The sequence below is a fragment of the Ceratina calcarata genome, unplaced genomic scaffold, assembly GCF_001652005.2.
Source record: "Ceratina calcarata isolate Rehan_Ccalc_2016 unplaced genomic scaffold, ASM165200v1 scaffold39.2, whole genome shotgun sequence".
NCBI classification, from domain to species: domain Eukaryota; kingdom Metazoa; phylum Arthropoda; class Insecta; order Hymenoptera; family Apidae; genus Ceratina; species Ceratina calcarata.
Genome location: NW_017162322.1, coordinates 3,594,312 through 3,614,947, shown reverse-complemented (window position 1 = coordinate 3,614,947; position 20,636 = coordinate 3,594,312). Strand labels below are relative to the sequence as shown.

General features: G+C 45.6%; 1 protein-coding gene across 1 annotated transcript in view; it reads left to right on the top strand.

The window, feature by feature from the left end:
* Nucleotides 1–20,310, top strand: part of Mid1 (calcium-permeable channel component Mid1) — a 33,637-nt gene extending 13,327 nt beyond the window's left edge. The window contains exons 2-4 of the mRNA XM_018026671.2: nt 6,701–6,920; nt 7,683–7,895; nt 10,042–20,310. Coding sequence (XP_017882160.1) covers nt 6,701–6,920; nt 7,683–7,895; nt 10,042–10,985 — 1,377 coding nt within the window. The 3' untranslated portion in view covers nt 10,986–20,310. The remainder of the gene's footprint in view (nt 1–6,700; nt 6,921–7,682; nt 7,896–10,041) is intronic.
* The last annotated feature ends 326 nt before the right edge of the window (nt 20,311–20,636 follow it).

The following is a 20,636-nucleotide window of genomic DNA, read 5'->3' as shown; positions in this document are numbered from 1 at the left end:
CCCTAGGGACATTTTTACGAGGCACAGCGAGAAACCGTCGCTGCAGTTCTTCGAAATAAGGGTACACAGTGGTCTATTAACCTTTCCACCGTGATTCAGACTCGTACGATTCGCATAGAAAGGACAGGGCAACAACGGCTGTTGTGTCCGCATGTCAGAAGCAACAAGACACGTAGAATCATGGTGTAAAAACATAAGGTGTGTTCTTGCGCATCCATTTGAACATCCATCTGTACACGGACACGTCCACTTGTTGGCCATTTTGGATTTCTAACCAATCACGCTTCATATTAAAACAGAGCGAATTTTAAAATCGTAAACATATCAAAAATTAGGTTTTCGGAATGTAATATGTATGCGTGTTTGAACTAAACAATAGTTCATCGTACTTCCAATATGATCGATGAGTGGAAGGCGCAAACAGCGAGACATTTGAACACGCCGGAAGAACACACCTTATGTTTTTACATCATGCGTAGAATCACCATTTATTACTTACTTAAACTTGCTAGTCCTAGGCTGGAATACAGGAGTAATTTTCCTCGTTCCACCGAACGACAGAGGTATTGCTCTTTTGGAAGAAGATCGTTTTCGATCTTTACCGGCCACATTATTATTATTATTATTATTATTATTATTATTACAATACATCAGTATTATTATTATTAAATTACTTAATCGCTACGCGTATCACGCCGGTCGGAAGACCTCACGTAACACTGAATCGTTACTCGCTAATTACCGCCGTATGGGACGTTCCTCTATACAGGGTATCCCAGAAAAAGTGTTAGACTCGAAGAGAGGTGATTCTGTAAGTGTTTCTGAACAACAATTTCCTTTGCCAAAATGCAAAGTGAGGCATGGTTTTTGAATTATTAACGAAACACAGTGACCAATAAGAGCGCGTGTAGGGCCCGCGCTAAGCCATGGCCGAGCGTCACGATCCGAGCCAACCTACCCATGGCTGGTTTTTTACCAAAGGAAATTGTTGTTCAGAAACACTTGCAGAATCACTCCTTCTCGGCTCTAAAACTTTTTCTGTCGCAAGATATAAACACAATAACAACGGCATTTCCACTTTCCAAGAATACGTAAGCCTCAGACGTGAGCCAGCATTTCCACTTTCCAAGAATACGTAAGTCTCAGACGTGAGCCAAAGAATTTGTCGCGGTTCTGATCCACCGCGGCGAACGTCACCACGGAAGTTTCTTACGATTCCCGTCGTCGGATATCGGAGATTCTCGAGTCTCCGTTGCGCGATCAAATTCATTACCGCTCGTATTTACAGGGTAATAGAGAAGTTTAATAAGCGGACGCATTTACGGTGGAACGCGCGTATATATGTACGAAACGTGAGTACATAGATCGTTGGACGTAAACGGGGTTCATTTAATGGCCGTGACCCGTACCGTTCCGCTGTTTATAACTACGGAGCGAGGTCCAATCGGGCCAGACCGAATTCGATGCAATAAGCGCGATAGGTATGTACATACGTACGTATCTCTGCCACAGTTTTTCCATTTTTCCACCGATCCTCGTCCGGTTGCGTTTTAAACCGGATAATCAATCCCGCTTATGGAACAGACCCGCGGTTCGGCTTGACGAATGGTCGGTCGATTAAAGGGCTCGAGAGAAAATAGTGAGGTTGGGAAACGGTGTATGTTTTCGAGGCACACTTCATCACGCTTTGTCCGGAGTTATCCGAGGCTTTGTGCGGCCAGAGAAGCGACACTTGCCAGCGGCTGTCTTCCAAGCAATTGTCTCGGTAACGAGCAAGTAGTTAAGTAGTGGCCCGTCACCGGGGCGTCGACGACGACGACGGGCTGTAAAAGGTTTCAGCCGCATGTTTTTCCGTTTGCCCGAGGATCGTTTGTGAAATCTTCGGAAGCCTCAGGTGCCGCTTCGATAATAGCCTGCTAACCGGACGCCCGACCGACCGACCGATCCATCGGGCTGGTTAGTTTCGACTTGACGAATAGACGTAATTAAATACTCGTTTGCACGATCGATTCGAAACAGCTCGCGGCCGGCGTTCGGTAATGAAAAGTTTCTGTCTCTGGATTTTATTGCCCCGAGATCGATCGATGCACGCATCACTTTCGTTTTTGCGACCGGCTGATCGTGAGGGGACTGTCACGGACAGGTTTAACAGCGAAGAAGGAAGGAACGTCCGCGTTTATGGCGATGCGACGACCTCCCACTCTGCGTCGCGTCGCGCCGCATCGGGTCGGATGATCGCGTGTTCAAGGATTTACCTCGATTTTTCCCGCCCCGGTGAGAAACCGTCGTCCCGCGAAATTTTTATCTAGCCGATGACGACGGGTGCCAATTCTCAAAACGAAAAATCGGCGGAATCGTCATTCGTCATTGAAAAATTGTCCGGCCGCCTGGTGAATCTCGTACAGTTTTAATTTTCTGGAGCGAAACTAATTGGAACCTGGCACGTATCGACCGGAGTAACCGACGATACGAAAAGTTTGATGTCCGGACGCGATAACGAAATCTGCACGCGAGGCGCAAATCGGAATTCGAACAACGATGAGGTTTAATCGGTGGACAGATTAATTAGAGATTTTTCTGTTGCGCGTCACGGGTAATCTGCTAATTTTTAGTGCGCGCGTCGGTGTTCTCGCGAGCCGACGAGAAAGTGCAGGAGCACTCGGAGGCCGAGGAGGGATAGGATTTGGGGTAGCATCGGTAGAAGGGCGGCAGAGATATGGGCCAGGTAACCAGGTCACCGCGAGTAAGGGCATTGCTTTTGCAACCGCCAACCACCGCCGACACCGTCACCCTCCCCCGTTCGTGCCACCTAACCTTCCCCTCCGAGCACCCTTCTCTTTTTCTCTCGACCCCCTGTTCCCCTTTTCCACGTTTCGATCTCTTCCCCTTCCTTCCTTCCTACCTTCCTTCATCGGTCCGCTCCGCCACTCGATACACGACACACAAACAACTGTTTCCATCTCCGCGATGCCTCCAATAGATGTCCACCACTTTGTCCCTCGCCGTTACGCCGCTCTTTCGACTCCTACCGCTCTTACGTCCACGTATTTCTTTTCTCTACCCTCGCGTCTTTCCGCGCCGATGTTCAAAAACCTAGGCACCCCATACACGTGCACTTAACACACTTTCTTTGACTCTCAATTTTTTACCGAATTTTTTTCTTACATATAAAAAGATTTACGGAACGGAAAATCGACAATTATAAATCTATACAGAATGAGGCACTTAAAACAGGCCACCTGAATAACTTGGCTCGTTGTATTGGCTATACAGTCAATCCGAAAAGTTTATGTACCTTAGAAAAACGCATTTCCTATAATTAAAAAGAAATCAGACGTCGGAAGAATAATGCTAATAATAAATAGCTACGTGCTAAAAAGTATAGAAGGAAATATCCAATTAAGTATTGACGCTGACGAAAATTTTTTTTTTCAAAATTGCGAAAAATGCTTCAAATAAAAGTTGTTTTCCTTCTAACTTCGATATTTAACGAGTTACGTATGATTATTTGGCATTTTATTGATGTTGACAAAATCCCAGCGTCGAAACGGCGAACTTTTGGCAAAAAATTTCGTTTTTCCTTAATAACTCCTAAACCGTTGAATCTACGGGAAAATTGCATACGACCTTTCTTGTAGAGGGCGACGAGATCTATAATTTCTGTATAAAAGTTCTTCGCTAGCATTAATAGTTTATGAGTTATTGACGAAAAACGAAAAAACAGTTCTTTGCAAATTACTCGTTAACTATTGACGCTAGCGAAAAACTTTTACATGGAAATTGTAGATCTCGTCGCCCTCTACAAGAAAGGTTATATGCAATTTTTCCGTACGTTCAACGGTTTGGGAGTTATTGGCCAAAAACGAAAATTTGGAAGGAATTGAAGGGGTACCCTTGGAAAAATCTCGGAAAAATCGAAAATTTTTTTTGTTGTTTATTATTAGCAATGTTCTTCTGACGTCTGATTTCTTTTTAAAAAATTCGTTTCTAAAGTGCATAAACTTTTGGAATTGACTGTATAGCCAATACATCCTTAAGTGCCCTGTATATGCAGATGAAAGAAAATTCATCAATATTGGCATTGGTTATCCCAGAGACATTGCATAATTAAGACATAGGCAATCTCGTGAAGAAACTGAAATTATTTTATAAAACGTTGATATATTAGCGTGTGACCTGACAATTAGACAGACCCACAGAGGATTAACTCCAATGTCCTCGAGTCAACATTTTCTAATAGCACGCGTATTTGGAACCGTCAACTGCGAGAAGCATTGACCAGTTAATTAATTTCGTTTAAAGAGCACAGAAAAGTTTCGTGAGTCGGCGAAAGGTTTAACGTTCGTTCAGCTCGTTCCGTCTTAGCCGAGCGAAGTTTTCCGATAGCAACTTCGCCGTCCGTGATTCATTTATATTTTCGCGTAAAATCATTCCTACAGACCGCGGAGGTAATTAATCTAGCGTGCCGGCCAAGTATGAATACTCGTGCCGGAAAATATGAAAACTCGTTCGCGAACCAGCCACGGTACCCAGAGTACGGTTTTCGGTTGCACGAACGTCGTTCCAGAATTTAGCAGTTGGAAATTGCCGCGTCAGGTCGACTCGACAATTCCCTTTGCGTTCACCGATCGGCGATCGCGTCGAACAATCGTCGAATCGTTGCGTTATCCATAGTCGTGCGAATGGAAAGAAAAAGCGCGATGTGTAATTCAGGATGTTTTATAAAAGAATCGTCCGTGTAAAGAGCATTATTAATTTCGTGTCTCTCGTCTTTGATCTCGTCGACCTGACCGAGACAAAGGATTACGTACTCCGGCGCTATTCCGAAAGGGGGATAAATTAATGTCACGAATCCGGAGCGAACAATGACAGGCCGAATTACGAGTCGCGTGTGTACGCGAGTGCAGACGTGGATGAAATGGAAGAACCTCGGGGTAACGGCGTGAACAAACACGCGTGGCCTCCGTGTGTATGCGACGGGCGAGAAGAAACTAGAGCGAGAAGAAAAGGAATTTGGAGTCGATATGCATTAGTCTGAGTGAAAAGAAATTAACGCGGTCCATCACCGGAATGAAACGTGTCTCGTCACCGCGGATTCGTCGCAAACGAACCGTTTCGACGAAACTGTATCCGATTTCCGATTCCTCCCTTTTTCCTTTCGCCCAGTCGTCGCGGAGTCGGGGAAACGTTCTGTGCGACCGTCGTAATCGCACGTACTCGGAAACGTTGTCTCCCGGCGGCTCTGTTCGTTATTCGGGTTAAGGATCCCGGGATAGGAAGGCTGGAAAAAAGATTAGATGGAAATTGTACGAGCCGACGCGGTGACAGCGGACGCGTCGACGGGGTATTACGAGAAAAGGAAATCGGAAAATGACGTATTGTTTGACAGAGAGAGAGAGAGAGAGAGAGAGAGAGAGAGAGAGAGAGAGAGAGAGAGAGAGCGCCCCCTCCCACGTTGTAGCGATCTAATTGTAAGTAAAAGAACGAAGAGGTGGCTGATTAAGGGGGTTGAGGGTGAGCAGCCGAGCGACGAGCGGGCGAAGGGGTAGGAGGACGCGGCGAAGAGGAGAGGACCGGAAGGGATCGGGAAGGGGCGAGATAGTTTGGAGGGGAGGTTCGGTACCGCATCTGCCTAGCTCGAACGTAGATGTACTCGGAGAGCAGAGGCTGGAGAGAATTGGGTCAACCAACTTGGAGTGTACTTCAGGTGTAGCTACCTATCTGACCCACCTACAGACTCACCAGCCCCTAGAATTCCCCCTCGGCCGGCTATCCCTTTCGCGTTCTTCTCAAAGAATCTATCCCCCTTTTCTTTGCTCGTTAACTGTGCGGCGAACCGCTGCGCCGCCACCGCGCCGTCCGTCCTCCGGACTCATCGAATCAAAACTTTTACAGCCCCGGGTTCGTGTTTTATCTTTAAGTTTCCTTCGACCCTTCGACACCAATTCCGTTAACTCGCTCCGCAAACTTTCCGCGCCTCCGTGCAGGTTCCTCCTCAGCCCAATTACTAACCGATTTCAATGTCACATCCCATATCGTTCGCCTCGTTCCACGCCGAATCGCGCATCACTTTCGCCGATCACGTTTCCAGGCCGTCCCGCTTCTCCCGTTAAACTATCGCTCGCGCGTTCCACGATTCGAGTCGTAGATCAACAAACGAGCGACAGCACAGTTCCAGAGTCTGCGGTTAAATCGAACGGAGCCTACTTCTGCCAGTTTGACAAGCTCCCACTACGAATAGCTGCACTCCGCAACTCTTCCCCGGCTGCCACGTATCGTCAATCGAAATTCGCCTAACTTAGCGTTTCTCCGAGTTACCGAGAGAAAACCAATGCGAACCTAGTTCGTGTTATCGTTCCCGAGGCAACCCGCGAACAAAGTTGGCTTGGCAGCGACACAAAACGCTCTGCCGCGAGCTGTTCGACGAGTATCAGAATTTTATTGCCCGGCTCGATTCGCTCGGCCGAAAAACATCGTTTCGTATTCGTCTCTTTTCATGCAATCGCAACGTAATTATAACGCGGTCTCGTCGTCGGAGTGTGCGCAGGACTATTTAGAGTACATCTAGGTCAGCCACTGACCCATCTTATCGACTCCGATCTATTCGTCTCGCATCGGGTTCCAAAATCGACTGGCACAGTTATAGAAAAAGAACATGTCCGACGGGCCACGTAATGAACGAACGTTTTTCTGATTGCAGGAAGCGTATAGAAAATGGGTGTGCAGCTCCCTGGTGCCTTACTTTGCTCACGGGGGACCGCAGGATTTGGACAGTTCGAACAGTTGGGCAGGGAGCAGGCTCAAGCCCTGTCGGTCCTTCTGCCAGTCCGTGGAGCAACGTTGCCCTTACTTACTTCCCGGCGATCGTGCTCCCGCGTACCCCACACAATACGCCGGCGAGCCTACTTTCCTCTGCACAGGTAACGGCCAACCTAATCCTACAACCGTACGACGTAACAAGCGTCTCGTTCAAATCTCGAAGAAGGGTAATATCGTTTCTGGCACCCTCTCGTTTCACCAGTGGGATACTTCCCAAATTCAGTCTTTTCCGCAGATTTAACCTTTCAGTTCTCTCGAATTGTCGATACATTTTTGCCTCATGATGGAGGCTTTCATAGAATCATTCATTCTAACAAAGAATTATACAAAATTACAAAATTTTGTCATTGTTGCGTTCATATTTTTTCATAAATGAAATGAAAATACTATCCTTCGACATAAGAATTGAAGATGTAATAACTTTTTTAACACTAGAAAGACTGAAACTTAGTATATACCTATCTTGCCCAAAAGCAGTCAAAATGACTGCATTGTGAAAGAATAATGTGTAAAGAAATTTGTCTAAAATTAATTTTTAATATTTTTTATATTATTTACAGTCATATAACAAGTTATTAGTAAATGTTAACAATAAAAAAATTTACTTCACTTGGGAAAAAAAATAATTTATGCATTATTATTTGTACATTTGCCCAAAAGAAGTCAAAATGACTTCCTTGGGCAATCTAGTGTTAATAGACTTGCAAAATTTCTGAAATTTCGTACTGCTTTTGATTAATGTAATATTATAGTAACTGTTAAAAGTTGAATGCTTTGTCATTGTTTTTATATAAGAGTTCGTACAACCTTAAGACGCGTGAGTAGGATAGAGAGGAGGTGGTTGGAAAACGTAATGATTGCAGATCCGAACATCCCCGAGACCGGAAAGCAAGCCGCGCGAGCCGTGCACAGCACCAACGAGGATGAGTGTTGCTTCCACGCGTGTTCCGAGGAACTGCCGGGATCGGGTATCTGCGCGAACTGCACCGATCGGGAACTACGAAGACGCGGGAGAAGCCACGATCCTCCGACGGCCCCCCGCTGTGAGGTCAACACCATTCAACCAGCTTCCACAGGTACGTCTCTCGGTATAATGGCAAAAAGGTTTCAACGTCCAAAGCGCTGTTACACACTCACTATCAGTGAAATACATTCTTTGTGTCATTGCATCGTTCGAGAACTTGTTGCCAGCTAAAAAACTAATCGACCGTTTGATGCTCCGTTTTAAAATCTTTCATAATCCTCGCATCTTTCCTCTTTCCTTTATTACAGAGACGCGTTTCTCGCTGTGCGATTCGCTCTCGAGCTACGGTCGTACTCTCGCGGGGCTGGGGAACGATCGTAAACCCGAAGTGCATTCTTATTAATTCACGACGCATCACGCAAATTTAGCGTGAAAACGTATCGATTCGTTCGACGAGGCGACAACTCGAACTGGTCACGGATTCACCGATATTCCGTCCGCTCGGTTAAATATTTGTAAACGGGCGAAAAACAGCGTTTTCTAGTTATCGCGTTACACGAGTAAATACGCGAAAAATCGCGACCGACCGAGAGGCGGTGGTAAACAGGACTGGGAAAAGTTTGAATGAGTAAAAAAAAAAAAGAAAAAATGTGAATAAACTGATCGATCGGTGATCCCGGTTCACGTTTGCTGGTATCATTTCATCCGATTCGTTTTATGTCGTATCAATAGGCTGGAGGGTCCGCGGCGTGGCCGGATCGTTCGGGAACATTACCGGTGAACGCCGGGAAATTTTCGTCGGATATTCGCGACGCGGCTACTATGGACCGTCAAGCACAGAGTTTGTTATCGTTCGATTTGTACACGCCGAGAGTCAATTTCCGCGCACCCACAGTAAATTCGGATTGATCACTGACGAATTTAAGTGCACAGCGTGTCGGGACTTCCGTTCGCCGTGCATCCTGGTGCATCCTCACTATTATCACCGAGGAGAGATTACTAAAGAGTGGCAGTCTTTATTTATGGGACCTCGTGGCCCAAAAAGTTTTTGGCGCTCTGTAGGATATGCTGGACCGGGAAGTAAGAAACACCAAGCAAAACTGTCGCCGGTCTAGTCCAATCAACGATATTTGGGGTAAAATGCAGCAAAATGCAAATGTAAAAGTAATGAGTTTACTGATAACGATTTTTTTAACAAACGACCAAATGCTGGAAAAAAAAGCATCGGTGAGTCTGAACGTCGGTACACGCCGAAGCAGTCATTCTGTGGGATTTCATGAATCTACCTTGCTGGTTTGAGCCCTCCTGTGCCCTTCTTTCGGGCCGCGCTTTAAGTATGTATTGGCTATACAGTCAATCCGAAAAGTTTATGTACCTTAGAAAAACGCATTTCCTATAATTAAAAAGAAATCAGACGTCGAAAAAATAATGCTGATAATAAATAGCTACGTGCTAAAAAGTATAGAAGGAAATATCCAATTAAGTATTGACGCTGAGGAAAATTTTTTTTTCAAAATTGCGAAAAATGCTTCAGATAAAAGTTGTTTTCCTTGTAACTTCGATATTTAACGAGTTACGTATGATTATTTGGCATTTTATTGATGTTGACAAAATCCGACCATCCCAGCGTCGAAACGGCGAACTTTTGGCAAAAAATTTCGTTTTTCCTTAATTACTCCTAAACCGTTGAATCTACGGGACCTTTCTTGTAGAGAACGACGAGATCTACAATTCCTATGTAACAATTTTTCGCTAACGTCAATAGTTAACGAGTAATGGACGAAAAACGAAAAAACAGTTTTTTGCAAATTACTCCTTAACTATTGACGCTAGCGAAAAAAATTTACATGGAAATTGTAGATCTCGTCGTCCTCTACAAGAACGGTCATATGCAATTTTTCCGTATGTCCAGCGGTTTGGGAATTATTGGCCAAAAACGAAAATTTGGAAGGAATTGAAGGGGTACCCCTTGGAAAAATCTCGGAAAAATCGAAAATTTTTTTTGTTGTTTATTATTAGCAATGTTCTTCCGACGTCTGATTTCTTTTTAAAAAATTCGTTTCTAAAGTGCATAAACTTTTGGGATTGACTGTATAGCCAATACATCCTTAACATAGGCGCTGCCACTCTTTAGTAATCTCGGTGTTATTATTTTTCCACGAAGCAACCGACACTTATCACCTATTCCCCTTTCGACCTCTGCGGATGGCAAATTCAGTATTAATAAAGTGAGAGACTGTGCGTTCTGTTTGGACCAGGTGTATCGAGATCGACGGAGAGCAGCCCAGGAGAAAAGGAGGAGTTGGAGGAATCGTCGACGGTTTCTGGTAGCTCGCCTGCAACAGGGAGCATCACGGAGCGGCCACCAGGGACGTTGTTGTGCGGTAGTAGCGGCGGCGCAAGCCCGGTAGTGATCGGTAGCGTCTCCTCTTCGAACCGGTCGTCGGTCTCGAGCCTCCCGCAACTTTTTTGGCTGTGCGTCCTGAACAGCGTCCTCGGGGACATCCTGACGATTCTCGTGTTCTGGATACCAAGGATGTTCACCGGCCGGTCAGCGTCGGTGACTGGTAGCGTCGGCGGAGGAACGACGACGATGGACATCGTCGTTTGGCTGCGTAGCTGCTTAGCGAGTCGTTACCGCAGCGCGGGTTACGGGGCTAGATGGTTGCTGAAAAAGTGGGTGGTGGTCGAACGTCGGTTCCGAAGTTGGTGGTGGTGTTGCTGGTACTGGTGGTGGTGGAGGTGGCGAAGAACGCGATCCAAAAAATACCGATCTCGGCGACGGTCGCGCGGTAGTAAAAGTCGTCGACGTTTCGCTGCTACGACGAGGCGAGCTACTTCCACGATACTCGTCGATCCTACCTCCTCGACCGCCGCCACAGTTTCTATCTGCGAGTCGTTCCACGATCGTTTTTCGTCCACGCGACGCGATAATTATTATTGTTTCCTCGTCGATTCGTTCGCGGCCAAGTGCCCTTGGCGACGATGGAGCTGGTGGTGGTGGTGGCTGTATCGATGGCGGCGATCGAGGAAATCGCGTTATACGAACACCGGGCGAGAGACATGGACTCGAAGAAGAACGGGAAGAAGAAGAAGTCGGAGAGAGAGCAGTGCGCCTTCAAGGATCTTCGAAGAGGACGTTCGGTCTTCTCCGGCTAGGCGACGTTATTTTAAACTGTCCTCGAGGAAGGACCCGCCATAGAGCGTTTTAAAACACGCGATACGTGTGAAACACAGGTTTTTTCTATCTATAGCCAGAATTCAATAGCAAGGGACTTTGGTCGTGCCCTTCACGATTCTGGATCTTAAATGCGAAGCTCGTAGAGCAGAGCGAACGAAAGCGCGTAGAAAGGAGTCGACGCGCGACGACGAACGGATGAAAACGAAACTACGGAAAATGGTCAGGTGTGCACGGTTCTCTGAGGAGAATTGTAACGAGAGGATCGGATGGGAAACAGGCGAGATTTGAACATCGAACGGAGCGGAAGAAGAGACGGGAGAGCAAGGAAACGGAATTGAGGAACGCACGTTGGCGTTTCGATTTGAGAACAGAGACAGCGGACGCGAAACGAAACGAGGAGGTCGCAACGTCTCTGGCTTAATAATAATAATAACAATAATACAATAATAATTAATTAATTAAAATAAAAATAACGACGATGGCGATGACACGATGATGCGATGACGATACGTTCTTTTTTTTCTTGCCAAGAGTAACGGGGGTTGGTAAAACGACGAGTAACGAGTAAAAGATAGTCGAATAATACCGACGGGGCTACGTAATAAATTAAATACTAACGATTACATAATGAAATAATCATTAAAATAAATACAAAAAAATTGATGAAATAACTTTAACGTTAGGATGATTACGATAACGATTAGTTATTGTTACACGTCCGGCGCGTTACAGCCGCGTGGACATACACGCACGTATACACACACATACACATACACATACACATACACACACACACACGGAACACGTACACACACATACCACACGCGAACGGACTACTCGGAAGACGATTAAAAGTGCGTGCGAGCGAAGAGATCCAGCTGCGAGTGAGAGAAACAGAGGACGTGAAACGAAATAATTAGGAAGTAAAGTACGCGAGTGACCCGGTCTCGGGTAGATAAATGGTAAACACAAAAAATGCAAGTACACGTTCTCGTATAAACCATTAATGAATAACGAGACATTAAAAAATAACAAAAAAAGATGTAGGTAGATAGTAGGTGATCTCGGTCATGACAGCGAGACGAGGCATACGAGATTCGACGACGTTCGGACGGCGCTTGACCGGCAGATCGATGGTAACGGGGGGGGGGGAAGAAAAACGGATTAATAAAAATATACAAGCAAGATAACGGGATAAATAAACTTATTGGAGTATAAATATGTGTTCGTTTAGACATTACAATAAATAATCATTATATAAACATAGACGTGTAACGATATAAAATAAAAGAAGAGGGACGAGAAGAAGGCGAGAGCAAGCGTGTCTGAATGCGCGTATGCTTGAGGGAGCGAACGAGAGAGAGAGAAAGAGCGTGGTGGACTGTATATTATTAATAATTGATGAAGAAATCGAAGGAGAAACGTTTCGTAGAAGAAAAAAAAGAAAAAACACAGGTAGAAAACTGATAATTTTTTTTATAGACGAATATATCGAAGAGATAAAACTAGCGGCGAGAGGAGGAGAAAAGATTTGTTTCTCACAAGTTTTTTCCGCATAGTGTGCATGCGTGGCTTCGGAACAATCTCCTACTCCTATAATTCAAGCTTCAAGCGAATATTAAAACGATATTAGAAGAACAGCCAAGTCTCGTGTTTTCATTGCCCTCGAATTCTTCGACGTCGGAGATACCGTTTTCCCTTTTGTTCTACGTTCTTGCTTTCGTTCCCATCCACTTTTCGATGCCGTGACTCGCTTGTTTCCGTGGAGGCCACGAGGAACCACTATACGGAGAAATCAGCGTAGAAGTCTAGAAATGGGGGAATCGTCGTCATCGTTGTCGTAACGCCTACCACCAGACCTCTAAAAAAAAAAAGAAGACGAGAACATTTTGATTAGAAAACAGTTTTAAAACGGTTCCCGTGCACGTTGCGTTGAAACCTCGGTACTGCTCCGGCTTGCCATCACACTCGTTTGGCACTAATCTCGAACTTATAGATTATAGTCGCGAGCCACGTTATTCATCGAACACATTTTCATTTGCCCGCGCTCCAACTTTCGTTTTACAACTGCTTTATAATCGAACTATATATTTAAGCCTATTCGCGCGATGCAATTCGCACGGGATGTACTCGCGTGTACACGAGACGGGCGAGTGCGCGCGCGAAGAACGACAGAAGCCGGCGTGTGCATTCATTGCGTTGTTAAACATTGTCCAATACATAATTGTTACTAACTTACATTTATAATACGAACGAGAGATGATGATAATGATGATGATGATGATGATGATGATGATGATGATGATGATGATAGATAGTGGAAAAAGAGAAAGAAAGCCTGTGTATGCCTGTACATAAGAGTGGGGGGATGGTGAGGGAGAGTGTGGAGGGTCGCGGAGGGACGATCGCGGATCGAAATGTTTGCCGGTGGTGCGAGCGAGGTAAGCGATTACGATATATTATAAATATTATACATATAAATAGATAATTGTAAAAGAATTACCGCGGTGAGAGGTGTTAGGGCGCGGCGGGGGGGCGTGCGCAGGTGATGTACGATTGCGCAATTACTGTGTGTAAATACATACATATACTACTCGATTTACGTGCATACGTATGTGAAGCTCGCGTGTAACGCATAACGTGTTCATGCGTGAAAGCGCGTGTGTCTCTGTCGTCTGGCTGTACGTGTGTAAACGCGTATGTGAACGTCCATGTATACGCACACATGTAAGCATGCATACACTTTTCGTGGGTCGTGTATGTATGCGAGAGAGAGAGAGAGAGAGAGAGAGAGAGAGAGAGAGAGAGAGAAAGGAGGAAAAGAAAGAGACGGGGTGGGTGGTGGACCCACGTGTGCGTCGAGTCTAGGAGAATAACGAGTGAGAATTTTAGTAGATAGCGATTGCTTTCCGATGCAATTTTTCTGGCCGAGCCGAGAAGCGCGAGCGTATTTTAGTACATAGAAAACGGAGGGGATGAACTGAACGAACGGGCAATTATTGTGTGCGACACGCGGATTAGAATCGTTGGGCAGAGCGAAGAATTAAACGCGGCCAAAGACGAGTAAGCGAATTTAGTTTAGGACGTAGGAAATCTATTGTGTAGTAGCAGAGGATATACGAAGAAACACTTGTGGCTAACGATCGAACATCGACGAACACGGCTCCAGACACGACAAACCAATCGATCGACTCGGCGGTGAGAAACGATGAAACGCACAATACGCAAATGCGATTCTTATTTCCTGTACACGACATCCGTAAAAAAAAAGAAACGGTAACCGGAGCAATAAGTAACTCGAGAAGTGTTGAAGCGGCGATGCATGTGTCTGGGTCGAAGCGGGAGGCGAGATTAACCCGTTCACAGTTTATCTAATATCTAATCCATCTTGTCGAGTGCCGTTCTTTCGAGCAGAGATACTTTACGGCGAAGGATCGTCATTGACGTACGCACGCGTTTCATTGAACTGTGAATGGGTTAAGGGAGGCAACGGGAATCGAGAACGGAGGAAAGGGAATTCGAGAACCGATGGCCCCGCGCAAAAGTGACTTGTTCTCTTCTTGAGGACGCGGCACGGAACGAGGTAAAACTCATTGTGCGCGACTCATCGAGCACGATTTCTCTCTACGCAGTGCCACGCACTCATATAACGCGGTACACATATAATGCACGTACGTGTGAACGAGCCGTGACTGTAACCGTTAATTGCCGCCAGAAACAAAACGGGCTTTTCATTGTTCTGTGGGTACTATTTCTAAAACGAACCAACAACATGTAGCTCGAATAAACGTTTCTTGGAAAAGTTTCGTAAACGACGATCAACGAGCAACCGGCGCTTTTGTTCTACCATCGATTCGGTGGGATCCGTCGAGTTTTCTCTCCGCGCTTAACTCCCCGTTATACGTCGTTCTCCAACCCTTTCTTTCAGCTAGTCAGTCCTCTTCGAACAGGAATAATCGATGACCCACCTTTATGTTTCGTTCAGAATTCTTAATCGCGAATCGATAACGCGAAGTCACGCCCATTCGTAATACGTATTTTGCCGCCTTTAACGCAGCCGACACTTTCTTTTTACGAGGGACGCTCTCTACGGTCTCGTTGCCAGCGTTCGTAGCCACGTGACTACGATTACTCGATTCCCGTGACCGACGGCGGTTCCCCAACTACGCCGAGCTCCGTCGGATTCCTCGTCTGCTAAACGGAAATTCATTCGCCGCAGTCGAAACGTCGCGCGTCCTTTCAAACATTCGTTCTTGGTTATTTTTTTCGCCTACAAAGGGAAAGGATATAGTGGGAATGGGTTAAAGCGCAATAATATCGTTACGGAGTTAAAAGGTCGGTACTTGGGAGGTAGCCTGGCTCCTTTGATCTCTCACTTTTCACGATTGTTGCTGAAAATTAATTTTCGTCTCTCTTTCCGTCTCCCTCGTTTCGCCGCGAGCATTCGTCGGCGAAATCAACGGGCTCGTTGGGACGGCGTTCCTCGTAAAAAGAAGGGGATCGGTGAATCCCAGAGGGATGCGCGCGAACCCCATGATTAATTCATTCGGGACTCCGCTCTCGCTATTTTCCCTTCCACCGCGATCAGACGTTCCGAGTGCTCGGCACAGGTTTCAGTTCCATTGCTTGCCACCTTCTCATTCGGAGAACCGCCTCACGCAATAAAACAAAAATCAAGTACAAAACGATCGACGTAGGTGCATATAGGAACCCGTGAATCGTTCGTTTCATTTCAGTCTAGTAGATATTAATAAGGGGGTGTTCCGATCGTTCACTTCTCTCCCTCGCTCCCGGCTGGCTGATCAAGGGAACTCGGCCTGAACCGGCGAAGGAATTTTCAGGAAGAGGGGGGGGGGTGAGAGATGTTCCGATTCGTGAAAGAGAGAGAAGTATCATAGAGAAAACGGCGAATCGAGGCAAACAGGAAGTTCGAAAAATCCGAGTTTAGCCGGTGCGTTCGAGTTTCGGCGAAGCCAGCCACGAACACAGGGACGGAGGGAGAAAAGAGAGAGAGCGAGAGAGCGAATGCTGGCACAGAAAAAGCAGCGTGGAGAAGGACAGAGAGACATTGGGGGTGTGTTTGTGTCTGTGTCTGTACTTATGTATATATTCGTGTTTGTCAAGTGTACGTGCATACTGTGTGTGTGTGCGTGTCGGAGAGAAAACGTACGTGTGTGTTTGTGTGTGTGTGTGTGTGCGCGCGTGCGAGGGAGCGAGCGGGCGAGAGAGAAAGAGAGAAGCATGAGGACCAGACTACGTATTGATCTCACAAGTCTCCCAACTCCCAACGTAGAACGTTCGCATAAAACAGGCCAACATCGTCGACGTCTATGCCGACCTGGACATCACCCTGGCCGAGCCACGACGTCCGTTTTCGCTTTTCCCACCACGTATCTCGCAATCATTTTCATATCTGATGTAATCTGTTGAAAAAAGAAAGAAAAAAGAGAATCCACAACGTCCTGCACTTTAGATAATGTAGCAGATTGTAGCGTACTCGACGACGAGCTTTCTTTCATCTCATTTCCGCTTCTGTTTCGGTCATACTGGTCACAATGGGTCGAGTCGTCGGGTCCCGAGAACCGGGACGTTCTCCGCTCGTTCATTTCCCATCCGATCTCCACGTGATCGAAACTCTTTTCGTCGCGAATCTGAAGATCAGGTTCCACACCCCTCTATCTCTCGGCTCGTTCGCTCCGTTTCCTCAGCCCTTAGGTGAAAATAGATTCGAAGCAGAGAATCGTTTTCTGTGTGACCTTTACATAGAGTTTCTTTAAAAGAAGTAGACGGTCGAAACTCTACCGAGCAAACGGAGTTACCTCACCTGCGACAGAAATCATTGCATTAAAATGAGCATACATAGGTACGACTGCATGGGTGAACGAATGAGAGAATGCGAGAGGGGGAGAGAGCGACGAAGAAAAATAGAGATAGAATGAGTGAGAGTGAGTGGATGAGTTAAAAGAGCCACTGCCTTAGCGAGAGTATGATTTTCGAGTATCAAGGCCTTAGAAAGTATAAAACCAGAAACATAATTAGAGTTAAGTAAGATCTGTTGTTGTTAACCAAAAAAAAAAGAAAAAAAATGAAACAAGAAAACGATAGAGGACAGAGAGAAACTCAAAGGAAGGATGTTGACGTATTATAAAACGAATTAGCAATTGTATTTCACCCGTCCGCTCGAAGCCCGCGGCATGGCTATTTATTTCTTACGGTGTATACTGTACGCTTCGAGCGGACGAGTCGAGGACGTAAGGTACATAATATATACTAACCCTTCGTGCCCACAATTAAATAGGCGTGTTAAACGCATAGTTTTACGTAGGATTATTAACCGTTGCTTGTGCATACGAACAAAAAGAATATGACACGAGAGAAATACGAAACTGAGAAGACCGGTCTACGAGTGGGACCGTCAGGGAAAATAGAGGAAGGTGAAACGCAGAGGAAACGAGAGGAGAAAAAGAAACGAGGTGGGGACATGGGAACGGTAGGGAGAAGCGGTGAAGACAAAGCGCGTCGCTTTTGCCGCACGTGTACCGGTACTCGCGAAATTCGCTATCTTTCTCCTTGACTTTGTTTTCTGCTCTTGCCTTATCGAGGACGAAACGAAACGAAACGCAGACATAGGAATAAGGGGGTACAGGGGGAAGGAGGAAGAGAAAAGAAGGAGCGTGAGTTATGCGTGGGGCGTCGGCCACGCGCCGATGCCAGGAGGAGGAGGAGGAGGAGGTTGTCGCTAAACGGGTGAAGAGAATAAGAATTTTTGGTAGCGCGCCGCATTCGATACAACATTTGAGTCCGATGTTAGCGTAGCATACGTATTGTAAGCTGTCGACATTTATACTATGAACTATGAGTAAATTGTAGCGATCATTGTGAACATAGTTAATAGTATAGATTAGTTAACCGCACTAATTGTACCGAGATGGTTAATTCCGAACAAAATAATTATCGAAGCTAATTCAATAACGCATAGATATGTTCCGCGCGAATCAAATCGACTTAAACGAGTGATAATGCGAAGGAGAATGTGAGCGTAGCGTAGTAGTGGGAAAAAGAGTGAAAGCGAGAGAGAAAGAGAGAGAGAGAGGGAGAAAAGACTGTGTGCGAGTGCAGGAAAGGAAGAAGAGGAACGATGTGTGGTACAAAAATTTCGATGATGGACAAGGGATTAAAGGAGATAAAGTAAAAGGGGAAAGAACGGGTGCACGCGCGTATGTGTTTCTTCAAAATGCGTCGTGATAACGTGAACAGGTCATCTTCGTGCCTATTCGCCTTCTGTTTGTTTCTGCATTCTTCACTAAGGCGTTACATTGCACGTTTACGAAATTCGTTGAGCGACACGCGATCGACGGAGGAAAGCAAAACCTTTTTCTCTGGTCGCGATCAGTAATCGATTCTCTTGGAGATATCTTCACCGGTGCGCAACTGGTCGCCGAGGACCCGGTCGTCCTGAGCCTTTAATTCTCCAAGTTAGAGATACACCTCGTCGCTTATCAATTAATTAGACTATCGATCCAATCTAGGGGTACTTTCTCTAAGCACGTAACTCGACACGCGTGTACTACACGTGCCCGCGTTACACAGCATCGCTGGAACAAGTTAGAAGTACCTACCTACTTACGACGCGTACTCCAAACGACAAATTCGATAAACGTTCTTCTCGTTCTGATTCGCTTTCTGTAAAGATTCCTGAAAAGTTGCCAATGTTCTTTTCGCACGGCGTCCACGCGTATTGACCGAGAGGGATCGTTCACTCGTCGTATCTATAAGCGTTTCCTCTGACCTCCGATTTATCGACTCTCTCTCTCTCTCTCTTTTTCTCTCTTTCTCTCTTTCTCTCTCCTAAAAACTGTTCTCTCGACCTAGAAAGACTGTTCTCGACGAAGCTTCGATATTCGTTCGGATTCTTCAACGGCCGCTCTATCAAGTAACGAAATCGCGCGACTCTTCTATTCGTTTAATAAACCAGAGCTTTTTACCGGGACGGAACGTAGTCGTAGCCAGGGCGTATACATTTTTATTTGTCGACACATATCGTGTCCTTGACTTTCCCAATCTCGTCGTGCAGAAGTACGCGATGCACGGCTCGTTTGTACGAGATCTACGGGGGGAGGGAACGCGGGAGAGCGCGCGTGTATGCACGTACGCAGCGATGATATCGGTCGTGTCTGCGGCGGCGGCTGAAAGATGACGAGGAGGTGGAGGAGATGGATAATTGCGACGGGGGGGACGGAATCGAAGACGGAGGTTTGTCAGAGAGTATCGAATTGGATAGGATTCACCGGAAAATTAAAGCTGCCGTTCTAGTCCGCGGAGATCCACGAGCAACCAACTTTCGACCTCCATATCCGATATCATTTTCATCTAATAATAATAATCCCCGTCTCTCTTCCCCCGATGTTGCGTTGTGTCGCGAATTCGAACCGTTGGATATGTATGTACATATATATATATATGTATATATCTCTTCTTTTCTTTCCTCCCTCGATCCCATCAATTCTCTTCTTACTTATTCTTTCGTACACACAGCCCCGCTGCTCGCTGGTCGGTTTGATCGAACTTTCAGACTCTCTCGACCCTCGAATACGTGGCTAGACTTCGAATTAAATAACGAATACCGACTTAACGATAATGGTAATAATAATAATATTAATAGTATTATTAATAAATACTGATAAATAATAATAATAATAATAATAATAACAATAATGAATAATAATAATAATAATAATAATAATAATAGGGAACAGAATAAGATAGATTGCTGCTTCGTAGATCGCGATGAGAGCTAACGATTAAAAGAAATGGTCGCGAGGAATAGGAGTTTAGGCGACGAGATGCTACGCATTTTGGAGACTCATCGGAAGATATGATACTACCACCGATTATTATTCGCGGTCATTGCGTTGCACGTAAGGAGACACATAAGCGTTTATAAGATCCGCGAGAAGCGAAATGAATACGGACATAGATGAATTGAGTAAGTCTCTAATCCGAGAGCAACGGCGGGGGAAGTGAGGAGGGAAGGAAGGAAGGAAGACGTGAAGGAAGAAGAAAGGAGAGCAAGAGGCAATTGTGGATGAGTCAGGGTGAATGATGAAACGTATGCGTGTGCGTGTGCGTATGCGTATGTATGGGCGCACAAGAGCAGCGGATAAAAAGAGGGAAGGATAGTTTGAAAAAAAAATGAAACATTTAGAGTTCCGTCTTTGAATGTTGGAGAATGTTCATTTGTAATTGTTTAAATCTACCGAGAAATGTACTGTAAGACTATAAGTACTATAGGCACTAAAAATATATCATTTGTTGACATGAAAAAATAAAAAAGTGATCCCCATGATGTAAATCTTTCCTAGTGCGTGGGCGCGCGCGCGGATGTTTAACGCGATGCGAGAGAGGCATACATACATACATACATACATACATACATACATACATACATACATACATACATACGATTAATAAATGAGATGTAAGCTACGAGCGGAAACACGTACAAGTTCGTTGTGCGAGACGATAAGCATTATTTTACGTAAGGAACGCGGTTCTCTACTTTCTACGCCCCACGCGAATCGATGCGCTTCAGTCGAGAAAACACGTCAATTAGGTGACCCCCCGGACCTCGTTCCATGATTCGAATCAAGCTGATGAGACCTACCTCCCTTC